The sequence below is a fragment of the Hordeum vulgare genome, chromosome 7H, assembly GCF_904849725.1.
Source record: "Hordeum vulgare subsp. vulgare chromosome 7H, MorexV3_pseudomolecules_assembly, whole genome shotgun sequence".
NCBI classification, from domain to species: Eukaryota; Viridiplantae; Streptophyta; class Magnoliopsida; order Poales; family Poaceae; genus Hordeum; species Hordeum vulgare.
In genome coordinates this window covers 107494311-107516475 of record NC_058524.1, presented here as the reverse complement: position 1 = coordinate 107516475, position 22165 = coordinate 107494311, and the positions used below count along the sequence as shown (strand labels likewise).

General features: G+C 50.7%; 1 protein-coding gene across 2 annotated transcripts; it reads right to left on the bottom strand.

Annotated features, from left to right (window-relative positions):
* Positions 1–913: 913 nt before the first annotated feature.
* On the bottom strand, positions 914–21078 carry LOC123410237 (proline--tRNA ligase, cytoplasmic-like). Of its 2 annotated transcripts, none has more exons than XM_045103145.1 (12): positions 20923–21078; positions 18314–18414; positions 17990–18082; positions 16057–16173; positions 11881–12068; positions 10795–10861; positions 10155–10277; positions 9895–10074; positions 1771–2055; positions 1438–1656; positions 1239–1335; positions 914–1133 (listed from the first exon to the last, which is right to left on the bottom strand). In XM_045103145.1, exons 2-12 carry the CDS (start codon positions 18377–18379, stop codon positions 1069–1071), a joined length of 1500 nt encoding a protein of 499 aa, XP_044959080.1. In that variant the 5' UTR covers positions 18380–18414; positions 20923–21078; the 3' UTR covers positions 914–1068. The 2 variants fall into 2 exon arrangements, with proteins under 2 accessions (XP_044959080.1, XP_044959082.1); XM_045103147.1 differs by having other exon boundaries at positions 18314–18411.
* Positions 21079–22165: the final 1087 nt, after the last annotated feature.

The window sequence follows — 22165 nt, the reverse complement described above, 5'->3', positions numbered from 1 at the left end:
GTCCATCACATCATTCTCCCAATGATGTGATCCCGTTATCAATGACATCCAATGCCCATGATCAGGAAACCATGATCATCTATTGATCAACGAGCTAGCCAACTAGAGGCTTGCTAGGGACACATTGTGATCTATGTATTCACACATGTATTACTGATTCCTGTTAATACAATTATAGCATGAACAATAGACAATTATCATGAACAAAGAAATATGATAATAACCATTTTATTATTACCTCTAGGGCATATTTCCAACACCATCATAGGCTGACACTAACACCGAAACATGGAAGGACTCCTAACCATGCAGCTAACAACTTCACTCTTCTCTTGGATCAATATTGTCTTCAATAGCAGGCCAACACTATTTATCGATGAAAGAAAAAACATCATAACATAATTTAAACCCAAGCCAACATATAAAAAAGAGTTGATCCCATAAATAAAGAACGGCGCGGCGAAGCGCGCGTTAGCCTTTAGTAGTAAGCAACACCGCATGCCAAATATGTGTGTGTGTGATCTTTGCAACAACCAAGCCAATGACTTTCAAATTCAACATTGCATGTCTATCAAAGGAGGGGAACTTTGGGAAACTGAATGTATATACATTCTATAAGCAAAAAAAATAGCAATTCAATAAAAACTCAAAAAAATCTGAAAATATTTTTGAAATAAACTTGACCTTTCATTGTATTTGTAAGAAAAATTCCACAAAAATAAAATTATACTTTTACTTCTTTTTAAAAAAGACAAATTTTCGGTTCAAATAGTGTGGATAGTGACCTATAATAGCAAATACTTTTTTTGCCTAATAGTCAATGTTTACTTTTTTCGTGAAAATTTATATACTAGTGCAAACAAAGTCAAGTTTAATCTAAAAATACTTTAAAAGTATTTTGATTTTCTAATTAATTATTAAAAAAATCTCTTATATAACATGTATATACAACCAACAACCAAAGTATATTTCCCTTCTATCAAAATTAATGGATTCTCCAAAACGGCATGTAAAGACAAAAACCGCAGCGTGGCAGGCGGTATGAACGCACACACGGAGAAGATTCAATCAATAGCTGCGGCCCCAAAACGACCAGGTCTTGGCGGGCTTTCCACAAGCAAAGCACACAGTTCCTGAAATTTCAGCGCAGATGATCAGAGCCACGAACATCAGCAAAACACAAACCTAAAACGTACTAGTCCACATGCACTGAAATATTAGGAAATCCGATACCATACCTTCCATAAGATCTGGCTGATCGAATGGAGTACACAATGTTTTGGCGGAGCCGAGATCGGCGCCCTCGGTCCGAGCTCTCACGTCCTTCTCAACCTCCTGCACCGAAGGCAAGAAATTGTATAATAAACACATGATGATCAAAAGCCTATTATTACAACGGTGCAAAACATAATATATGTGGAGAGGGCCTTCACCTACCTCTTCATCACACCATGGAGCCAGGATCAGCTTCTTGTCATTCAAAGCTGCTGTGAATTCGTCCCAAGTGGAGATGACTTCAATGCAAGCATCTCTCTTCTCCTTGGCTGTTTCAAACAAGATATCTTGAATCTCAGCCAGTAACACCTTTACATGCTCAACCAAATCAGTCGAACGAATATCAACCTTTGCACCTTTGTCTCGCCGGACGACGCGCACCTGAAAAGAAAAGAAAAAAGTTATGTTGACATGATGACAAGTTAAACGCAAGAAGATTACAAGTAAATCCTTGTAAACTCTGTAAAAAAACCGATTGCTGACAATTCCGGGTACCTGCTTGTTTGCCAGATCTTTCAGATCTATCTCGATTCTCAGGGGAACACCTTTCATTTCCCAGTGAGAATATTTCCATTCCAGATAGTAGTTCTCGCGAGCATCCAGGTCTGCGCGAATCCCAGCTTGGTTTAGAGTGCATACAATCGTCTCGCATGCTCCATTAATAGCCGTCGTGTCCGTGTCCTCTAACAGATCAGGAATAATGATGACCTGGATAGGCGCCACCCTTGGTGGTAGCACTAAGCCCTTGTCGTCGCCATGCGTCATCACCATCACACCAATCTGCAAGAAGATCATAAGTGCTGCATATTAGATATGTGAACATAATTTAGGTGGAACATTCAGATGGGATATTTCAGACACAAAACAATGTACAATGCAGTACATTTTCCCACAAAATATACAACACCCCACAATATTGCCAAAATTACAACATGGTTATTGACAACCCGCTGAATTAGCACCAAAATTCTCAACTTTGACGGGAAAATAAAACAGAACACTAACTATTAGCTACCATTACACAGAACTGTGCAGAACTGTCTGGTCCCCTTCGCCGGCGGCGGCCTCCCCGGCAGCTGGGGGCCGTCTCTCTGTTTCCCACGCGCGGCGCGGAGCTGGGCCGACTGGGCTGATGAGTGCGACGACGAGGACCCGACGGCACGGTCCGACGGCGAGGGTAGGATTGAGCTCCCTGTCTCCCTGGCTCCGCCGCAACTCGGGGTCTTCCTCTCCGCGGCGCGCCCAGCCCATCGGCGGCCTGGGAAGGAGCTGCGCCGGTGGTCCCCTGCGTTCCAGCTGAGGGGCTCCCTCCCGGCGGTCCACCCCCGTTCCGCCTCAGCCCGGCCTGGCGCGCCGCACGGGTTATCCCCCGTGGTGGCCGCCGGGACTGGTGCTCGCGTAGACCGGCCAGGCGCTGGCCCCCTGCTGCCTCGGGCGGCGGCGGCGCCTGTGCCGGCGACGGGTGTCCCCCCGAGGGTGCCCCCTCCCGTGTGCCCTAGCCGGGCGGGCCGTCTGCCGGGTGAGCGGGCCGCCAGCCCCCCGGTTGGGCCGCCGCGGACCCAATCACGGCCTTTCTCGGGTGCTGAGGTGGCTGGCGCGGCCCGCCAAGCTTTGCGGGTCTTGGCGGTGGTCAACCGGCGCTGGGCCTTGGCCCACCAAGTCTCTGGGCCAGGGGTGTGACGCGGCCCATTGCCCGTTCGGCTTACCAGGGAGGGCGAGGGGAAATAGGGTTTCCCACCCCCATTCCCCCCGTGCGTCGCCATCTCTCCTCCCGCTCCCGTCGCGCGAGTCCCTGCGTCCTCCTCGCGTCGTGCCCGTTGTTCCCGCTCGTAGCTTCGGCCAGCAACGTGCTCCCGTGCAGTTCCCACTGGTTCGTGCGGCTCCCCCTCGGTCGGTCGGCCCGCGGCCTACTGTCTCCTCGCCCCGGCCGCCCGGTTCCCCCACCGCCGGCCCCACGGCTGCCTACTACGGCTGCTCCAGGACGGTGCCAAGGCTCTCCTCTCCTCCTCCGGTTCGCTCCTACAAGGAGGTCCTCATGGCTCGCCTTGCTGGTGATGGGCAGCCCCGGCCAAAGAGGGCTTCCCCGGTTGACCAGCGACCCCGACTCGCACCTTCTGCCCGTGGTCCTGCCTTGGCCGAGGTTGCCGAAGCCGTCCCGTCGCGCTCCAGGCGTGGTGGCTCTGACCGGACGCGGAGGTTGCTAGAGTACTACGCTGGCACCTCCCTGCGCCGCCCTCCGCCACCTCGGGACCCCGAGAGGGACCCCCGCTTGCCCCTGTCGGGCTCGCCGGGGGACGTCCGCCGCCGGGAGGCTGCGTGCCTGAGCCCTCCTGACGTTGACAGGGAAGCTGCTCTGCGTGCCGAGTTGGTGGCACGGCCGCCTCCGGCTCCCTGGTCCCGAGACGAGCTTGCCCCAGGCGACACGCTGGCTCGACCACCTGCTCCCCAGTCCTCGGCGCCGGCCTGGCGGCGGGATCGCCAGGACCACCACCGGGAGGATCGGCGGGGCGGCCCACCTCTGTGGTGTGGTGCTGATGACCGCCGCTCAGACCGGCGTTCCTCCCGGGCGGACGGTGCGGACTGGCGCCGGGATGACGGGCCCTCTAGACGCGCGTCCCCGATGCTCCCGCCTGCTGCTCCCCCGGCCGCCCCGTCTCTGGCGAAGAAGAAGAAGAAGTCGAAGAAGAAGAAGGCGGCTGGTGCTACCCCGGCGGGTGATGGTTGCCCGGTCCCGCTGGGGGTTCTTGAGCAGGAGGCTCCGGACCCACCGGCTCGGGGTAGTCGCCAGCGCTCTCGTGAGGATACGATGTGCATCAACTGCAGGTGCGCAGGACACTACCGCTCGGAGTGTGAGGCCCCTCCACGATGCCCCACGACTCTGGCCTACCTTGGGTATGGTACTGAGAGGGGGAGCTTCTACTTCGTTGATGCCGAGATTGAGGAGGAGGTAGCTCGGCCACACCTGGCGACTGTCACCCTGGCACCCGAGCAGGCCACTCCAGCCGGGTTGGTGATCTCGGCTGATCTGGGAGGTGACGGAGACGGCCCCCCTCGTCTTCTCGGTCCCTTTCACCTCGGCCAAGGTCCTCCGGGTCTGCTCCCACGACTTCATCCGATGTCCCATCAACAAGTTCATGATTTCCGTCAAGGCGGCGACAGCGGAACCTGACCCCGTGTCGCCTTTGGAGAAGGTGTGGGTCCTCGTCTATGGCCTCCCGAGGGGAGGCAGTGCGGCTCCGCGGGGTGGCGAACTCACTCACATCCTGAAAGCCATCTCCGAGCTGGTGGGCAAGCTGATCACCGCTGACCTGGCATCTTTCGAGGACGATGGCCCCGCACGCATTGAGATCCTCTGCCCGGCTCCTGCTGAGATCGATGGTCTGTCCTTGGTCTTCTACTTTGGCTCCAAAGGTAGGCGCCTCACCTTTGAGCTTGAGTCCCCAGCTCCGGTGGACCCTTTGGGTTTGGACCCTGATGATCCGGAGCCTGGCGACGGGGGGCTCGACGACGAGGGGGGCTCCTCGGAGGAGGGCTCGTCTTCTGAGGGGGATGATACTGCTGGAGGGGCTCAACCCGAGCCGTCTGATGCTGGGTGGATCCCCGCCACCTCGGCCGCTGGTCCAACGGGTCACGTAGGGGATAAGCCAGTGGAGGCGCTGGTGCCGCTGTCTGCGGTAGACACTGGGCTGCCTCCCCCTGTTTCTGACAGGCCAGTGGCCGCCGCCGAGGAGGAGGTGACTGTAGGCATGGAGGTGTGCCCAGCCTCATCCCCGCGCTCGCCCGGGGTGGTCTGCTACTCGCGCTCACTGGGGTCCCCCCCTTCCCCAGTCTTGGGGTCCCCGGACCAGCCCCCCCCCCCCCCCCGGTCGTCGACCCCGGCTGGCTCTTGGAGTCCCCCCCCCCCCGCGCCCCGCTCCAGGCCACGGGAGGGCCCCTCCCCCGTGGTGGCTGCGCGGCAGAATGCGCGGATCAGCCAGTCCCGGATCCTTCAGGATGGCCGCATCCCGACGATCCCTGAGCTGGCGGCCCGTGACTTGTTCCCGGATACGTCCCCCCCCCCTCCCTGCCTCTCCTTCTGGTTCTCATTTTTTTTGTGCTTACTCGCGAGATGGTACCCCATTTGGCTGTTGTGGCCTCGGATAGTGGTATTGTGTTCCAAGGGGAGAAAGGCCCCCCTCTAGATCAGATCTCTGCCTTGTGCGCCAAGGAGAGGTTTGAGGGGGCGTTGGCAGAAGCTCGTGCATTCGCTGCGTGGGCACAACCTTCCACCTCGGTGCACTCCGTACCTGGTCATAGAGAGACCAGGGATGGTGGTGCACCTCCGGTAGTAGGTGGGATCGTGGCGCCCATGGATGGGCTCCCTCCTGTCCGGGAGCCCAGGGAACGCCCTCCTACCCGTCTCAACCCCACCGAGACCCGCCGTGGGGTTCGTGGGTCGGCTCCGAGATCTGCTTCCCTCGGCCTGGTGACCCCCGGAGCCCCTCTGCTCGGGGACGCCGGGGTCGCCCGCCAAAGGATCTCCCCCGTCCCGTGATTGACGGGCGGGCTAGTTCGGCCCTGCTGGCGGGGCCTAGGTATCCAGACGAGGTTATTAAATGAAGCTCCTATGTTGGAACATTAGTGGCTTCGGCCTCACTGGCCGCCGGCAGCAACTCATCGATTATTTGCATCAGGAAGAGATTGGCATTGTGGGACTTCAGGAAACGATTCACCAGGATTTTAGCATGCTCGAGCTCCAGCGGTTGTCCCGTCACCATTTTGCCTGGCAGTGGCTCCCTGCGACGGGCCACTCTGGGGGCATCCTTCTCGGTGCTAGGGAGGATGCGTTCTCGGTTGAGGACATGGACCGTGGGGAGTTTTTTGTTAGCATGGTCGTCACTGACCGACGAGTTCACCTCAGCTGGGAGGTGATTATCGTCTATGGTCCGCCGGACCATAGCCGATCGGCAGACTTCCTCGCCGAGTTGAAAAACAAGGTGGAGAGGTGCACCACCCCGGTGGTGGTGGCCGGCGATTTTAACCTCATTAGGTGGGCTTCTGATAAAAGCTCGCTAAATGTTGATCGACCCCGAATGCGTCTCTTCAATGATTGCATTGCGGACCTGGCGCTCCGTGAGATAGCCCGCGTAGGGGCTAGGTTCACGTGGTCAAATAAACAGGTGGACCCCATCCGGAGTGTCTTGGATCGGGTCTTTGTGTCAGCCCAATGGGAAGTGATGTTCCCTCTTTGTGGGCTTAAGGCGGTCACGCGGATTGGCTCCGACCATACCCCCCTGATTTTCTCGACGGTGGATGGGTACCCTCCTAGATCCCGTCGCTTCCGCTTTGATACATTCTGGCTAGAGCAACCTGGTTTCTGCGAATGGGTTCGCGACCGCTGTCGCCTTGCGGCCTCCTCCATGCCGCGTGTCTTCTGTGCGGTGGATGTTTGGCACCACTGTGCTAAGGTGGCTCGCCAGTCTATGAAGGGCTGAGGTGCAAACCTAGGCGCTGAACTCCGGGCCCGTAAAGGGGCCCTGCTGGGTCAGCTTAAGGCGCTGGATGACTTGGCCGATGGATCGGGCCTGTCCCCGGACGACTCGATCCGGAGAAACTCCCTCGATACCTCGCTCATGGACATCTTCAAGAAGGGGGAACTGTTCTGGCAGCGTCGAGGGGGCCAGAACTGGCTCCTGAAGGGTGATGCGAACACCGCTTACTTCCAGGCCATCGCTAATGGCCGTAGGCGGAAATGCGCCATTCCTTTCCTCTGGGATGGGGATGCCCTCTTGGAAAGCCCAGAGGACATCTCATCCCATATTTACTCCTTCTATAAGGAGTTGTTCTCGGCTGAGCCGCGTGGAGGCACCTCCCTGTGTGAGGACTTCTGGCCGCTAGCTGACCAGGTGTCCGACGCGGAGAATGCGGAGCTTACTCTCCCGTTCTCCCGGAGGAGGTGGGGCAGGCGATCGCCTCTATGAAGGCGTGCTCGGCCCCGGGGCCGGATGGCCTCCCGGTTATCTTCTTCCAGAGATTCTGGGAGACCGTGCACCCGGTTATTATGCCCATGTTCTAGGAATTCTATATCGGCACCCTGGACATGGGCAGGATTAACTTTGGCGTCATTGCTCTCATCCCCAAAGTAGTTGGGGCTTCGGACATCCCGCAATTCCGCCCCATCACGGTGATTAACGTGTTGGCGCGAATCTTTGCTAAGGTCTGCGCTACTCGTTTGTCCCCTGTGGATGAACGGATTGCTCACCCCCTCCAGTCCGCATTCCTGAAGGGCAGGCGGATTCATGATGGGATCCTTGCCCTCCACGAGATTGTCCACGAGGTGGCGTCCAAGGGGCTCAAGGGGGTCTTTCTAAAACTGGACTTCCAGAAGGCGTATGACCGTCTCGACTGGTCCTTTTTGAGGTTGGTTATGGAACGACGGGGCTTTGGCGACAGGTGGTGTTCCTGGATCATGCAGCTCGTCAGATCTGGTAATATGGCGATCAATACCAACGGTGACGTAGACCCGTTCTTCCAGGCTTCTAGGGGGGTAAAGCAAGGGGACCCTATATCCCCCTTGCTTTTCAACCTTGCCGTTGACGCCCTCGCTGGCATCTTGGATAAGGCCAAGCTTGCCGGCCATATCTAGGGGGTGGTTGGCCAGCTCATATTGGGAGGTGGTGTCTCCCATCTTCAATATGCGGATGACGCCATGATCATGGTCGCATGCTCTGACTTGGACATTGCTAATCTTAAGTTCCTGTTGCTCTGCTTCGAGGAAATGTCTGGACTTAAGATTAACTTTGATAAGAGTGAGGTTGTGGTCCTCGGCTACTCCAACGAGGAGCAACACAGGACCGCGGACAAACTGAAATGCAAGCTGGCTGTCCTCCCCATCTCTTATTTGGGGATGCCCCTGGCTGAGTCCAGGATCTTGGTTAGCGGGTTCGATCCGCTGGTTGGACGAGTAGCGTCCCGTGCGGAGCCCTGGTGCGGCAGGTTCACGTCTAAGGACAGCAAAGACCGTCCTCATTACCGCTAACCCTTCGAGCCTCCCCATGTATATGATGGGGATGTATATCTTGCCCGAGGGCGTGCATAGCTCCTTCGACAAGGAGCTGGCTAGGTTCTTCTGGCAGGCAGGGGATGGTAGGCCCAAATACCACATGGTGAAGTGGGCCGATATTTGCTTCCTGAAGGATCGAGGGGGCTTGGGCATACCTGCACCCTGCCGCATGAACGTTGCCCTGATGCTGCGCTGGGTGTGGCGGATTCTACAGGGAGATGGGAGCCTGTGGCTACAATTGATCGAGGCCAAATACCTTCAGGGTAGACCCCTCTTGGCCTGCTCTCCCGCGACTGGGTCGCAGTTCTGGAAATCTATTCAAGGCATCAAGAATGATATTAGGCTGGGCCTTCGGATCTCGGTGGGCAATGGGTCTGGGACCCAATTTTGGCTAGACCCGTGGCTGGATGGAGAACCGCTACGCCTGCGATTCCCAAGGCTCTTCGCTATTTGCGGCGACCCTGTCGCCCTTGTCTCCACATTCGCTCAGGAGGACGGATGGCATGTTGCGTTCCGCCGCCCCCTCGGTCCAGCCGAGGTCCACGAGTGGGATGTCTTGCAGGAAGTGGTGCCTCTCCCAGTCTCGTCGGGTAGAGATTCTGTGTCTTGGGGTCTTTCTCCTTTGGGAGAATTCTCCGTTAGCTCGACATATTTGGCTCTGTGTAGGGTGCCGGTCCTTCCGTGGTTATCCCCACTCTCGAAGGCTCCATTGCCCCTGAAGATTAAGATCTTCGTCTGGCAGCTTCTCCGTGACCGCCTGCCTTCAGGGACCGAGGTGCTGAAACGCCACGGTCCGGGTAACGACACTTGTCCCCTGTGCCACGTCGCGGAGACTGGAACTCACATTCTATTCTCCTGCGTTGCGGCTCAAGCCCTTTGGTGCTTTGTGCGTGATACTCTCGGACCTGAGTGGGAGTCCCATAACCTTGCAGAATTTCTTCAAAGTAAGGGCCACCCAGGCTGGCCGTAAGCGCCGACTGTTCTGGCTGGTTTTCGCAGCTCTGACATGGACTATTTGGATGACTCGCAATAAGATGGTGATTGAGCGGGTGTTTCAGCGGCATGCATCTGACTCGTTCTTCAAATTCCTTGCCTTCTTGCAGCATTGGCATCCGCCCGTTAGGCCCCGAGACCGCGACCGGCTTCAGGGCTACCTGGACGCGCTGCTGATGTCCGCCCGGCGGCTCTCCCCCCGCTCCCATGATGCTTAGCTTGCCCCTTGTTGGCATTTTCTGTTTTCTTTTTCCTTTCCTTGGGCGTGACTGTGCTGTTGCCCCAGCGCTCTTTTGGTTTATCACTGTGTTGGGTTGTGGTTGTATGGATACTGGTACTTATGCTTTATATATAAAGCGGGGCGAAAGCCTGTTTTGAGGATTAATTACAATATCAATAACAGTTGCCGTGAAAAATACACACAGATGTATACCAGCATTCCCCACCTTACATAATACTTATAGAAGAAAGTAGCTATCATGTATAGAATCGACAGCATGTATGTCATAAACAGCATTCAGAAGAAAAGGTAAACAGAGAAAAGAAAAAGAAACCCATATCAAGTAGAAAAAAATAAGAATTACCGAGCGGGTGGTGTACGCCCAAGAATTCTGCCACACCAAGGACCTTTTATCCTTCTCATTATTTTTTTGAGCTGGATCCTTCTCATCCTCGAAGAAGATTTCAAATATCTTTGCAAAGTTTTGGCCAAGACAATTTGAAGTTGCGCCTTGTATACCAAGGCCAGTGTTCGGAATGAAGGCCTGAAAATAAGAAACAGCTTGCCTTCTTACTAGGACAGATTTAAGAAAGATAGATGTAGCAAAGTTCTCATATCAAACACCTCAACACTGGTTGTATAAAGTCCACCGGCGAATTTTTCCATCTCACTTTTCCACCCTTTGGACACTGGAACTGCTAAAAATTCTTCATATATCCTTCGGTAGAGTTCCAATATATGGAGAACCTGGTAAAATTGAGAACATTGAAGTTCCACATGTAGGTTGGCATAAAATCATTCTATCAAACGCACCTTATAATGAACACTGCAATATTGCATTCATTCGAGTCTGCCTTTGATACGTGAGGACTTGAGAAACTAGTTATTGGCAAACTTACTTATATAAAAACAAGATAATTTATATTTGAGATATGAAAAGAGTGACGTTATGAGTTTCAAATTTCCAGTGATGTAATTTACGAAACAGAGATAAAAAAAACAGTATCCGCAAGTAGACGTTTCATATCGTATAGCTTCATATGGTAAACTAGATCAGCTGCTGCTTCAGAGTAGCCATTTGTTCGCTTCATTCATGTTGGGTTAAAACCAACCCAGTAAACCAACGTTAGTTTAGAACAAACCAATATTTGAATAGTGCATAAATAAGTACTCCCTCTGTCTAAACCAGGTCAGCTGCTGCTTCAGACTAGCCAATATTTAAACCAGCAGTCTTATATTTAGGGACAGAGATAGTAGTTAATACCTCTTCATCTGCCTCCTCTTTAGTTGCAAAAACTGTATGCCCTTCTTGCAAAAGAAATTCGCTGCTCCTGAGTAGCAAAATTGCAGAATGTTTATGTTATGATCAGAGGCCCAGTTAGCCAAACTGGTCCAGTTATCTTAATAATATTAAGGGCTTAGCCCAAGTTATCTTAGTTATCTTAGAGTCCAAGTTATCGAGATTATATAAACCAATGTAAACAGCTCTTTTGAAATCAAGCAATAAGACAATTCTATTGCCCGGCTCCCAGAGGAGCCGGAACCCTAACCCTAGCCACCACCTCCTCTACTCGCCGTCGCCTCCTCCCTACGCCGAGACGGCGCCCTCGTCTCCTCCAACCTTCCTCCTACCCTTATAACCTAAGGCAGAGGGCCGGTAGAACCTTAGTTTCTACCAGTTTAATTCAGGCAGCTGATGAGAGAATTTTATGCGGGTAAAAAGGCCAAATGGTTGCAGCAATCATTGGTGCACCTTTGCAGAAACACAAGGTGCATAGAATTTGCATTATTTTAGTACATTAAGGAATTTTTGTGAAATATTAATAGTTTTCGAGTTAATGAGCATAGATTGCTAGCGTAAATGAACAGTACGGTCGGGGGTGTTGTAGATACCATGTACACAAGGCTGGAATTATAAAGTAGCCAGGCTGAAACAATTTCGTGAAAGGCCAAGTTGCATGAGTCTTATTAACCAATCTTCCTTTTGTCATTTTGTTCCATATGTTCGGGAACAAAACAGAATGTTGGAGTTCAAGAAAACAAATCACAATGTTGGCAATAAAGTGCTTGATAGAGAGCTATTTTACGATTAAAGAAACAGGTGTCCTTGACTCTTCTAATACCATCTTCAGAAGCCACTTTGCTACTGTATTTATTTCATTTCCATGGAAATGAATAATTTGCATCCGCTATTACCTATGAGTAATCAGACATGACGGAACAAGTAATAACTAATGGCAATCTTGCCCCCGCAAAAAAAAAATGGCAATCTTGCAGGCGCTACAGAAGATAAGCAGAATCGAGAAGTGCACAAACGTAATAGACCACCAGGCACCAAACAATGAGCTACCTTATTAAAGGAATTGGATTGCTACACCCCCACCGAACAACACTGCACCACTGGTTGCATCTCAAAGGTAAGTCCCGGTGACTTCTTATCCATCTTGCGAAGTATGGATACATGACCGCCTCACTCGTGGGGCGGATTGCAAAAGGAGCTTCCAGCTCAGATTTTCCAGTTTTAGTAACCCATGCTACCTGGAAAACAAATTGTTTACTTATGTTTTTTACATTACATAACTGATCAAAGGGCAATAAGGGGATAGACAAAGCATCAAACAGAAGCTTAATAAAAATATGGCACGGCTTATTAGGATTATCACACACATTGAATTAAAGAAATAACATATTTCATGAAACACTGATGGACTAAAAGTCCCTCGATTTTATAAAAGAAATGATAACTGCCAACAATCACAGGCTTGCAGCCACTGATTTACAATCTTATTGGTCTGACTGAACTCTGGTGGAAGTTGCTTGAGAGGCAGTGGCACGTGTCGCAAACAAGCCTCATAGCCAGCAGCAAACTAGTTTGGAGTTTTGACAGGTTGATAGGACACGTTGTTCATTAGTCATTCCATTCAAGGTTTTCTATAAAGGGATATTATCTTTTCACATGAGCTCCTTGAATTTAAATTGTCTTTACAACAGCAACCTTTCCTAGGTACAAGAGCTTCATAAGGATTAATAAGGTGCTCAAAGAGTTTCTTAATGAGACTCGTGCACCAAATTTCACAAATGAAAATGAGTAGTTCAGGTCCACTTACCTCCCATTTAACCAAATTTTACTGATTCTTAAAGTTCTGGTTTACTGGTACTCCTTAGGATTTCTATTAGAACCAGACGCTTCTTGTGGGCAGTGTCCAAACCAAAAGGAGGAAAAAGGAAAAAGAATAACGATTTCAACTTTCTCGAAACAGGCTTTCGCCCAGCTTTATATATAAAGCACATAGACCAGAATCCATACATCATATCCCAACAAAGAAATAAAAAAAAGGGTCCGCTGGGGCAACAACACAATCCAGCCCGAGAAAAGAGAAGAAACAAAAAAAGCCATCACAGGGACAAGCTAAGAAGCAAGCGAGGTAGAGGAGAGCCGTCGGGCGGCCACCATCAACGCGTCCAGGTAGCGCTGAAGCCGGTCCCGGTCTCGAGGCCTAACGAGAGGATGCCAGTGCTGCAAGAAGGCAAGGAATTTGAAGAACGAGTCAGATGCACGCCGCTGAAACACCTTCTCAATCACCATCTTATTGCGAGTAGTCCAAAGAGCCACATCATAGCTGCGAAGACCAGCCAAAACAGTCGGCGTTTACGGCCGACCTGGGTGGCCCGCACCTGCAGAAAATCTGCAAGGTCATAAGCCTCCCACTCCGGCCCCAGAGCCTCGCGTACAAAGCACCACAGTGCATGTGCCACGACGCAAGAGAACAGAATATGAGAACCAGTCTCCGGGACGTGGCACGGGGGACAAATGCCGTTACCCGGACCATGGCGTTTTAGCACCTCGGTCCCAGAAGGTAAACGGTCTCGGAGAAGCTGCCAAACAAAAATCTTAATCTTCAAGGGCAATAGTGCCTTCCAGAGTGGGGATAACCACGGGAGGACCGGCATCCTACACAACGCCAAGTAGGCCGAACTAACAGTGAATTCTCCCGAGGGAGAAAGACTCCAAGAAACACTATCGCTGACCGCTGAGACCGGGAGGGGAACCACTGTCAGTAGTAATTCCCAGTCCTGGACCTCAGCAGACCCAAGTGGACGGCGGAAAGCAACATGCCATCCGTCCTCCAGCGCAGATGCAGAGACAAGGACATCAGGGTCAGAGCAGATAGCAAAAAGCCTCGGAAAACGAAAGCGTAGAGGCTCCCCCTCCAACCAGGGATCTAACCAAAACTGGGTCCCAGACCCATTGCCTACCGAGACCCGCAGACCCAACCTAATCTCGTGCTTAATGCTCTGGATAGATTTCCAGAACTGCGATCCATTCGCGAGCGAGCAGGCCAAGAGGGGTCTGCCTCGAAGGTACTTGGCCTCAATCAATTGAAGCCACAAACACCCGTCACCCTGCAGGATCCGCCACACCCAACGGAGCATCAGGGCCACGTTCATGCGGCGGGACGCAGGTATGCCCAAGCCCCCTCGGTCTTTTGGCACGTAGATGTCGGCCCATTTCACCATGTGATACTTGGGTCTACCATTCCCTGCCTGCCAAAAGAATCTAGCCAGCTCCTTGTCAAAGGCGCTGTGCACACCTTCGGGCAAGAGATACATCCCCATCATATACATGGGGAGGCTCGCAAGGTTAGAGCTTATGAGAATGGATTTGCTACCTTTAGATGTGAACCTGCCGCACCAGGGCTCCGCACGGGACGCTACTCGTCCCACAAGCGGATCAAACCCACTAACCAGAATCCTGGACTCAGCCAGGGGCATTCCCAAATACGAGATGGGGAAAGCAGCCAGCTTGCAGTTAAGGTTGTCCGCGATCCTGTGTTGCTCAGCCTCAGAATAGCCTAGGACCACCACCTCACTCTTATCAAAGTTAATCTTAAGTCCAGACATTTTCTCGAAGCAGAGCAAAAGGAACTTAAGATTAGCAATGTCCGAGTCCGAGCCTGAGACCATGATCATGGTGTCATCCGCATATTGGAGGTGGGAAACCCCACCACCCGGGATGAGGTGGCCAACCACCCCCTGGATATGCCCGGCTAGCTTTGCCTTATCCCGGATGCCAGCAAGGGCGTCAACAGCGAGATTAAAAAGCAAGGGGGAGATAGGATCTCCTTGCTTGACCCCCCCCGGAAGCCCGGAAAAAGGGGCCTACTTCACCATTGATATTGATCGCGGTGCTACCGGATCGAACCAGTTGCATGATCCAGGAACACCACCTCTCGTCAAATCCGCGCCGCTGCATTACCAACCTCAAGAAGGACCAATCAAGACGGTCATACGCCTTCTGGAAGTCCAATTTGAGGAAGACCCCCTTGAGTCCCTTGGATGCCACCTCGTGGACAATCTCGTGTAGGGCAAGAATCCCGTCATGAATCCTCCGGCCCTTCAGGAATGCGGACTGGAGGGGGTGAGCAATCCGTTTGGTGATAGGGGACAAACGAGTGGCGCAGACTTTCGTAAAAATACGCGCCAGCACGTTAATCACCGTAATAGTACGGAATTGCCGAATATCCGAAGCCCCAACTAGTTTGGGGATGAGAGCAATGACTCCAAAGTTAATCCTGCCCATGTCCAGGGTGCCTATATAAAATTCATGGAACATGGGCATGATTACCGGGCGCACGGTCTCCCAGAATCGCTGGAAAAAAACCACCGGGAGGCCGTCCGGCCCCCGGGCCGAGCATGCCTTCATAGAAGCGATATCCCGGCCAACTTCCTCCGATGAGAACGGGAGAGTGAGTTCCGCATTCTCCCCGTCGGACACCTGATCGGCTGGTGGCCAGAAGTCCTCACAAAGGGAGGAGCCTCCCCGCGGCACAGCCGAGAATAGCTCCTTATAGAAGGAGTAAATATGGGATGAGATGTCTTCTGGGTTTTCCAAAAGAGCATCCCCATCCCAGAGGAAAGGGATGACACATTTCCGCCTACGTCCGTTAGCGATGGCCTGAAAATACGCGGTGTTTGCATCCCCTTGAGAAGCCAGTTCTGGCCTCCTCGACGTTGCCAGAACAATTCCTCGCTCCTGAATATGTCCATGAGCTCGGCATCGAGGGAGTATCTTCGGATCCTGTCATCCGGGGATAGGTCCGGCCCGTCCGCCAAGTCATCTAGGGTCTTTAAAAATATACTCCCTCCGTTTATTATTCCTTAACGATTTCAACTTTCCAGCATCATCTATGCATCATTTCATATAGATTCTTCTTATTCCTTAAAAAATATACTCCCTCCGTTCCTACATATTTGTCTTTTAAAAGATTTAACAACGACTACATACGAAATAAAATGAGTGAACTTACACTCTAACTTATGTCTATATACATTCCGTATAAAGTCCGTAGTGAAATCTCTAAAAAGACAAATATTTAGGAACGGAGGGAGTAGATTCTTTTTCTTTCAGTTGTCAACCGTACAAATGAAGTCACACCAATGTTGGATATGCGAGTAGCACTCTAAACCAGTATGCTAACTGGCAAAATACAGAACAGAATGTATGGGACGAGTGAAAAATGCACACCTCAGGAGCAAAGCCCTCAAAGTGGTCCTTTTTCTTCTGCACAACATTCTCAGTAACCAACAAAGGGAAATAATAAGATTTCAACTTCAGCTTTTTTATTTCCGCATCAAAGAATTCCTGCACAAAATTACGTATCAGTTACTAAAAAGAATTGGGCTATAATAAAAATATCAGTATCAACAATGAGGATTCCGGTGCTGCTAATAATATAAATCTAAACAATTCAGAGTCAGAACTCAGAAGGTACTGATAATAGAGGCTGATGCAACAAAAGTTGAATACAATACAGCCATACACTGACGGAGAGAAGTGAAACTTGTATTCATAATGCTGAAACAAATATGGTATCACATATCTAAGTGCGTAAGGGGGATCGTAGCTCAGCATATCAAATGTCGGTAGCTTAACTGGACAAATTAAGTTCAAATAGTCACCATAATAATAATTAAAAAGAAAGAAGGCACGGCATATGCTTAACAAAACAACTTCAGATGACAGTCAAAATAAGTCTCTACATATATATAGAGATGCCTTTCTTTCATCACCACAGATAATGACATTTACAACACCTGCAACAAAGCGTCTTTGTATTTAATTGCAAAGAAGGGAAAATACTAACAATCCATCAAATCCATCGAGGCGACATCCAACAGACGTAGCGCACCCCTCGCGTCACCTCCCCTCGGGTGACGCCAGGGGCCCCGAAACCCTAGCCGCCAGAGAGTTCCTCTCCTTCCCCGGCCGCCGCTGCCGCTGGCTAGGGCCGCGGTGGCGGCGGACCCTGCGCCTTAGTGCCACGGCGGGTGGTAGCCGCGGAGTCCCAGCGAGGCGGAGGGGTCGTCACGCGCGTGGATGACGGGGGCGGCAGTCAGGGCGGCGTCCCTGCTGCGCGGCGGCGTTCGTGGCCCTCATGGCCGGCCGTGGTCGGAGGTTGGATGGTGGCAGTGCAACGCTCCATCCAGCAAGGGCGGCGGCTGCGTGCAAGGGCTACATCGAGGGCTACGGATCTGGCATGTCCTGCCTAGATCCGTCACGGCTTGATCTTGATCGGCCGGTGGCGCGAGGAGGATCGGTGAGGGGCGGCTGGAGGCCCCTGCCGGCATGCCGACGGCGGCCTCGTCTACATGACGAGCCTTCCTCGGTTCCATCCAGCCACGAGATCGGGGGGACGCGACTTCCGGTGAAAACCGCGCCGACCTCGGGCATGGCGGACGATGGCGGCGTCTAGGACGTCGTTACCATCTTGAGGCATCGTTGTTGCAGGTCGTGGAACCACACTCGTGATGCTCCGGAGGAAACTCTAGATCTGGATCTACCAGTCGGACGATGATGGCATTTACGATGTCATTTCCCTCCTGAGGGCATCGTTTTGGAGTACGTGCTGGGTGGATGGGACAAGAGGAGGAGCGGTGTTTGTTCTACCGCGAGCCCTGCGGTGGATCCCTGCGGCATGGCGCTGCGGTGGTTCGACAACAAGCACGTGCAGACGAATACGTGCAGGATGGTGACGCTGTCTGGCGCCGTGGTGGCGTCGACGGCAGACCTAGCAAGGAAGATGCGTCTGCTCTAGCTCTGGAGATGGAATGGTGGAAGATGATGAAGGCAGCCTCTGAGAGTGCGTCGGACCGGTACGGGATCCAGTCCCAGTGGTGGCTGGGCTGGGGCATCCGGCTATAGATGTTAGGATTTGGTGCGATATTTGTTTGGTATTTGGCCCGGATATCCAGCACACCTTCATCAAGGGATAGGAGTAGCAACAGGTGTTGCCTAGACGGTGGCTTCAGGCTGACTGATGTATTACTTTGTATGGTCTCTGTGAATAATTAATAAAATGGTTGTATGCATCATCCAGATGCAGAGGCTGGGGGTATATCCTCCTTTTCTAAAAAAAAAATCCATCTCGATTAACTGAATTTCATAGTATAAAACTCACTTTCAGCAATTCCCAAATTTCCATCGCCCACGGCCTCAAAATATAGCAGCCAGAGATGTCATGGTACTCAATAATTTCACTGTTAACAACAACCTGCGCAAAGAAACAACAAAGCTTCAGATAAGGCCCCCCCTAGCAAGAACGGGATATTATTTGAATTTTGGTATCTGGAATCATCCAACTAGTGCACAGCAGATCCTTGAATTTTTTTTTTTTTGAGAAATGAACTAATAAAGGAGATAATAAACATTAAACCAAGAATAATTCAGAAAACACGACTGCACCAACACCAAGTTGACAGGTGAATGAAGGCAAGAAACACACCTCAGAGTACCATTCCCCGAAGTTATCGTCCTTCTTGAATGCCATCCCCAGTTTGCTAGTGGACATGGACAGATCCTAAGACGCCGCCGCTTCCGCTGCTGCTGCACGGGATGAAATACAAATGTCAACTAAGTTAGCTCAAAAGACAGAACAGTGCACAAAGAACCGGGAAAACATGTAACCTACTATGTTTTATTGCCCGCAGCCCACATGTCTGTAGTGACGGTGACTTGATTATGAAAAATTGCAAAGTACTCCCTCCGTTTGATAATACTTGCCGTGATTTTAGTTCATATTTGAACTAAAATCATGACAAGTATTATGAAACGGATAGCATTCCCAGCATGTTTGTTTGGACTTTGTGCAGACTCATAATATCCTTCCTAATAGCATTTGTAGAAACTGTTGGAAATCGTTCATCGGATCGTTCACATCAAATCACGACGAACACGCGCACACAAAAACATATAGCCCAGGACCCTTGTCGTGCCCTAATTTTTTTTTATTTCTTCTTTTTATCTCAACTCACGGTACTTAACTCACGCAGACTTGCTGCATATATATAATGCAGAAGCCGTCACCGATCAACACAAACCCAAATCTATACGTGTTAGGACTTGAGTACAAACCGGACTCGGCCTCTAACCAATATGTATACATGACCAAGTATACTACTCCGAACCGGATTCAACATGGACACGAACGACTAATCCTAACGAAACTAAAACGGACAAAACCAAGACTTCCTAACGTAGTACACCTAGCCTAATCACTGGTCACCCTGATCACGATTAGCCTAAACTGACTAAGGACGAACTAGTACAACATATCCAACACGTTTAGATTATCCTAACATTCACCGCCTAATCTAAACTTGACATCGTCTTCCGCGCATCTCCGATCTCGACTTGTTGAAGATTCATCCCTTATCGACTCATCTGCTCGCACCACGACAAGTTAAATTGATAGGCTTCATTGACCGCAACAATCTCTCCCTCATCTTAACTTGGCGAATTTACGGATCACCTTAAATATGCCTTGGACTACTCAGCCTCGCTAGTATCCTCTGGAATGCACCACCCGGTGGACTAGACCATCCATCCTAGCAAGATACATACCGGCCCCTTGTGGATAACACCACCCCGTGGACTACACCGCCCACTCCAGCCTCATGTAGAGACGTGGCCTCATTGAATAGACTCACCTTCACTGGTTTACCGTCCACACATACTTGAACTTGAACCTCCCGTCGAGACACATAGACGACATGAGCTTCATCTTCAGCACCTCCTCACAGAGATGAGCACTTGGACATGTCGACTCCGACACGATGACGACAACCGACCGACGAACTGTGCAGACCTGCACGACTACTTGCCTCTAACTCCCAGATGACGATCTTGACGAGATCTTCCAGCACCGCACCTCGGCACCACCACCCCCATCAACGATCATCTTCCACCGCCTTGCCGACGACAGCATGTCGTCTCCCTCCATGTCGCTCCGCCGAACGACGATCGCCTGATCCTCCTTGTCGCTGCACCACCCAACGACCATATCGCCTGCCCCGAGACGCTAGTCGGGTTGCCTCCCTGGGGCGAGCGCAGCTTCACCTCGACCTTGCTCTAGATACCAAATGTTGGAACTAGCCCACCGGATCGTTCACATCAAATCACGACGAACACGCGCACACAAAAACATATAGCCCAGGACCCTTGTCGTGCCCTAATTTTCTCTCTTTTTATTTCTTCTTTTTATCTCAACTCACGGCAGACTTGCTGCATATATATAATGCAGAAGCCGTCACCGTCAACACAAACCCAAATCTATACGTGCTAGGACTTGAGCACAAACCGGACTCGGCCTCTAACCAATATGTATACATGACCAAGTATACTACTCCGAACCGGACTCAACATGAACACGAACAACTAATCCTAACGAAACTAAAACGGACAAAACCAAGACTGCACCTAGCCTAATCACCGGTCACCCTAATCACGATTAGCCTAAACTGACTAAGGACGAACTAGTACAACATATCCAACACGTTTAGATTATCCTAATAGAAACTACTCCCTTCATTCCTAAATATAAGTCTATTTAGAGATTTCAATACGGATTACATACGCATGTACAAACATATTTTAGAATGTAAATTCATCCATTTTACTTAATATGTAGTCTATATTAAAATTTCTAGGACTTGGTATTTAGGAACGGAGGGGGTATCTTGAAGGCTGCTTGTCAAAAAGAACAGAACAATACTCGGAAAAAAGATGGTCAGTGCAAGTTTTTCCCTACAACTTGACAAAATGCTGTAAGCCTATGTTGACCAGCAACTAGTCACCTTTTCATCCCCCACCCCTGTCTATGTTCGCTCTTAAATTCTTCACATACTACTAATGATGTAAGCTCCTCTCAACACCAGCTGTAGTATGCACGAGTCCAATTACTCTACATGCTCGAATTCTACAACAGCAAGTATTTCGGTTCAGTCCTTCCCCTTAAGAAGACAGAACGGTCGAAGAATAGCTCCGGTCCAACAAGTAAAATATACCAGAAACTATGGAAATTTAACCGACGGCAGGCCGCTAGGTAATCCGTACCTCGGTCGTCGGTGGAGACAGGACGTTGCTGCGGATTCGGTGGCGGAAGGAGGCGGCGGAGGCTGCAGTGCAGAGCGCGACCCGGCCAGCATATATCGCCCGTCGGCGCTTCCGCTGCCGTGCCCGCTACTGAACCGAAACAGGAATAAGAAATACTCCTAGTGACAGTTGGTGGTGTAAAGAAAGAAGGCTAATTATTGTTATTGTCTTGAGGAAAATGATTAAGTAATTCATTTCACGAGACTAGGAGAGTCAACAGACCACCTCATCGGTGGAGGACGGTGACGTCTCCGTCCACGCAGATAAACCTGGAAATAGTTATTAGAAAATCGGGTGTAACGGTTCGGTTATTACTTTGAGTTTGACTGGTTTAGGTTATATTGGGCTGAGCTTTTTTTAGTTTGGTTTTGGTTTGGGTATATGAAAAAACCAGTTTGGGTATAGTTGGTTATGGATTTAAAAGTTTGGTTATAAACGGTTATAAACTATGGGTTCGAACCGGTTTTTAGGCATTGGTTATGTGCAATAATCAACGATGACCGAGAACGAATATCTTTGATTCACATGCATGTTGTAATGTACTGTGTAATTATGTATTACGGGAAAAAACACATGAAAATCGAAAGTGTTTGCTTGTGCTTTGGCTAAGTAATTTTGTTTTAATACACTTGTTAATGAGCTATTCACGCGTGGTCATTTTTTTTGCCTTTTGCTGTGTGTTGATTGTTCTCAAACTGTTGTAAATGCACTTATGCGTTTTCTATCTCATTTGCTTGTTAACTTATCAATTTATGCAATTATATATACATTAAAGCAAACACATAGTTATGTATTGGTTTTAACCCCAAGGTTATGTATTGGGTTTAAATTGGTTTGGGTGAAAAATATAATGGGTTTAGGTTTGGTTGGGCTGAAAATGACATCAAATGAGTATAGTTTAAGTATGGTTTTGAAAGATAAATGTATGGATATGGTTCAAGTAGGAAACTATTCTCAGGTTTACACGCAGAGGAGCACGCCGAGCGTCGCGGGTTCCTTTCCTGATCCTCCTCGCTGATGCTCGTCTTCGCCCGCTCGATGATGCATAGAGGAGCAGAGATTGACCGGCGACGGAGCGCTCCCTCGCGGATTTGGACGGGTCCCGTCATGAGACGCGATGTTTCACAACTCACCATGGCTGTGCTCGGTAACATTCTGTACGCTGCCTGCCTGGGCCGACGAGTGACCTGCTGAAGAAGTGTTC

What these genes read in the sequence shown, in the direction of transcription:
- LOC123410237 (XM_045103145.1), bottom strand. Translation starts at nt 18,379, where the DNA reads ATGTCCACTAGCAAACTGGGGATGGCATTCAAGAAGGACGATAACTTC. An exon ending in TCGGGGAATGGTACTCTGAG is followed by an intron (nt 18,083 to 18,313) that starts GTGTGTTTCTTG and finishes TTCTTTGCGCAG; the next exon opens with GTTGTTGTTAACAGTGAAAT. An exon ending in AAGATCTGGCAAACAAGCAG is followed by an intron (nt 1,657 to 1,770) that starts GTACCCGGAATT and finishes TTTTCTTTTCAG; the next exon opens with GTGCGCGTCGTCCGGCGAGA.